General features: G+C 59.4%; 2 protein-coding genes across 2 annotated transcripts, besides 4 other annotated features; one reads left to right on the top strand and one right to left on the bottom strand.

Moving 5' to 3' along the window:
* Window position 1: 1 nt before the first annotated feature.
* Window positions 2-346, bottom strand: Tco025E_09243 (uncharacterized protein; the record flags this gene model as incomplete). The annotated part of the gene is made up of 1 exon (XM_029376065.1): window positions 2-346. A coding segment is annotated over one exon (345 nt), but the record flags the coding sequence as incomplete, so codon positions are not given.
* A 56-nt stretch (window positions 347-402) lies between these two features.
* Window positions 403-469: a sequence feature (A-rich).
* Window positions 470-516: 47 nt separating this feature from the next.
* Window positions 517-550: a sequence feature (G-rich).
* Window positions 551-605: 55 nt separating this feature from the next.
* On the top strand, window positions 606-1721 carry Tco025E_09242 (uncharacterized protein; the record flags this gene model as incomplete). Its single annotated transcript, XM_029376064.1, has 1 exon — window positions 606-1721. The coding sequence occupies one exon, from the start codon at window positions 606-608 to the stop codon at window positions 1719-1721; it is 1116 nt and encodes a 371-aa protein (XP_029223828.1).
* A 126-nt stretch (window positions 1722-1847) lies between these two features.
* Window positions 1848-1877: a microsatellite.
* Window positions 1878-2387: 510 nt separating this feature from the next.
* Window positions 2388-2404: a microsatellite.
* Window positions 2405-2740: the final 336 nt, after the last annotated feature.

The following is a 2740-nucleotide window of genomic DNA, read 5'->3' as shown; positions in this document are numbered from 1 at the left end:
AGCAGCCCTCGCCCGAAGTGATAGGCGAATGCGATGCGCCTCCCGGTAAATATTCTCTGCGGCCGCAGTAGTTTTGCGCGGCAAGCCCAGCAACGGGCTCCATCGCTCCAGGCTGCTGGCCGCAGATTTGTTCGCCAGCGCCTGTGTCTCCGCCATGTTTGATTTTGGGCGACTCGGTGCCTTCGCCCGGTGGGCGTCGCGGCTCCTCGTGGAGGGAACTTGCCACCAGCACCAACGCCACGACGGTTGGTTCGATGATGGGGCTGTTGTTATTGTTGTTCTTTTCGGCCTCCGTACGGCCCCTCCATGCGATGTTGCAGGGCCCAAGCCGGTGCTGCGCTTCCATGGCCGCCTTTTTTTTTGGTTGAGAGGGCGGTTGTTGTTTGCGGAGTATTTCGTATGTTTTTTTTGTTTGTGCTTTTTTTTCCGTCTTCATTTTATCGGTGTATTTTTTTATTTTGTTTGTTTTGCTTCGTTGCCCCCTCACGCACAAATTCGGCGTGCCTTTGCGTGTTGCTCTCCACGCTCCCTAACCCTCTCTCTCTCCCTCCCGCGCCGCGCACTCCCCACACCACGCACCTCCCCCGGCGAAGATCCGCGCCACAATGTCATCGCACGAAGACTCCACGAGGGCGGTGAACGGCTCGCCGCCGCACACAGTGTCCGCTGGGCGTCGCAGTCAACTCGGTCATCGCCCCCCAAAACTTTCGTCGGGCTCGCTGAGCGGAGGGGCGAGGAACGCGAACAACCCCGCGGTCGTTGTCTCGCTGGACAACTTTGAGCGTGCGCCGAGAGTGAGGGGCGTGCTGAACAGCCCCCGCAGTCTGAAGGCCTGCAGCATGGAGGAGGTGGCTCCGGCCGAGCTGCTGCCGCGCAGCGTGGCGGAATTCATGTGCCTGAGCGTGCCGCACGATCTCGCACAGCTGCGGCACGCCTTCTTCGAAAGCCGGCGAAATGAACTGCTCGAACGCGTCCGCCGCACCCGCGAGAGGTTGTTGGCGGAAGAAAAGAGTGCAGGCACGCCGGAAATCACGGCCACAGAGCAGGCAAAATCCAAGGAAATGGCCCAAGAAGCTGCGGCAGCGGCAAAGCAACCAGCGGACGGCGTCAACGACACCCACCATGCCTCAATGTGTATGTCGAACCACCACGGACGCACCTCGCGCAGTAGCAGCACTCCCTGGAGGCACGGCTTCAGCCTCTCGAGGCACTCCTTTTCTCCCTTCGCAAGGTCCACTGCGCACAGGCCTGAGAGTCGCTCCACGTCCGTGGGGGCCATGATGATTTACAGCCGCGCCCTCAGTGAGCATCGCCCGCCGACGGAGAGAGAACTGGTCATGCTTGAGAGGATTGATGAGCGTGAGCAGCGCACCGCGGAGGCCAGACAGCGTGTGGAGCTGGAAGAGCAGCATCGGGAGCATGAGCTCATTCTCCAGCAGCTGAAGAAGTTGAAGCAGACCATGAATAACATTGTGGAGAAGGAGAACAAGCGAAACGCCCTCATCAACGCGCGGCGAATAAAGCGGGAAGAGCAGATGCTAAGGGCCCGTGAGCGGCAGAGACGCGAGGATGAGGCACGACGATTCCAAAGAGAAACGCGCGGAAGCCGTACGAGCACGTTGCCGGCAAATGATGTGTCCCGAACCTCGCTGCTGGGAGGTCCCCGTAAGGGGCGGCGAAGTTCAAGTACTTTTAAAGCCTCCCCCTGGCTTATACTCTAGTGCAGCTTCTCCTGTAAGCTGCTGAGAGGAATAATCCGGGTCTGTGGTTATTGCACCCCCGCCCCCTGTCTCCGTTTATTGTGCAACTAGAGCGATTTGCTGTTGTGGCTGTATAGCCGCCTGTGGGGTGTGGGTGTGGGTGTTGGTTTGTTTTTGTTTGTCTGTGAGCGTGGCTCCGCGAGTGCACATTAGGAATGCACCCTCTATCCCCCCAGCGCGATGTTGTGCGACACGGCACGTGGAGGTATGGGATATACTTGCATAAACTAGGACCATGGCTACCATGCCCACTCATGTGTGTGGGAGTGCGATGGAACCGGCACAGCCGCTCTTACTGGCGGGGTCTGGGCGTGTGTGTCACACCCATGCCATGCGCCCTTTTTTCTTGCCGTGCCTCGGCTCGGGTTACCGTCGCAGCCTAGCCACGGCCGGCGGCCGGCTGCCACGCCCGCAGACGAGAGGAGGTCTGCGTGGACGCGCCCTGCACCTCATGGGAAGAGAATCGGATGGGCTAAGGAAGGCGGTACGGATCCGGGTGCAGTGTGGGGCAGGAGAGGCTTCGTTATATTTTGTTGTATGTAAGTTGCTCGCTTCGTGTGCCTCACGCGCCGAAACTGACGTTGCTCTTTCTCTCAGTTTGCCTCTGGGGATCTTCCTTCCTCCAGGCACACACACACACACACGCGTGCAGCCGCTCTGCCCTGCGCTTTTTTAGGAGCGTCGGACTCTTCTGCACCTCCGCTATTCCTCCTTCTCCCTCTGGACACGATGGCGCAACGACGAAACGCAAGGGATTTTTTAAAAAAGAAAAGAAAGGAAAGATGGCTGAAGTGACGCCGCAGGAGGCGCCACCCGTTGCTCTGGCTCCAACACCGCCGGCAGCCCGTCCCCCGTGAAGGTGGCGGTAAAAATGCCTTACGTTCTGCCAAAGCCGCCGCTTGCCCAGCTGGCTTTAAAGCATGCGGCAATTCCGAAACGGAATCGGGGCAGCGACGGAGGACGACGAAGAGGTGGCAGTG

This window comes from Trypanosoma conorhini, assembly GCF_003719485.1.
Source record: "Trypanosoma conorhini strain 025E chromosome Unknown Tco_14.4_contig_01034, whole genome shotgun sequence".
Classification (NCBI taxonomy): Eukaryota; Euglenozoa; class Kinetoplastea; order Trypanosomatida; family Trypanosomatidae; genus Trypanosoma; species Trypanosoma conorhini.
The sequence above is the reverse complement of the archived record's forward strand: the minus strand, read 5'-3'. Positions and strand labels throughout refer to the sequence as shown.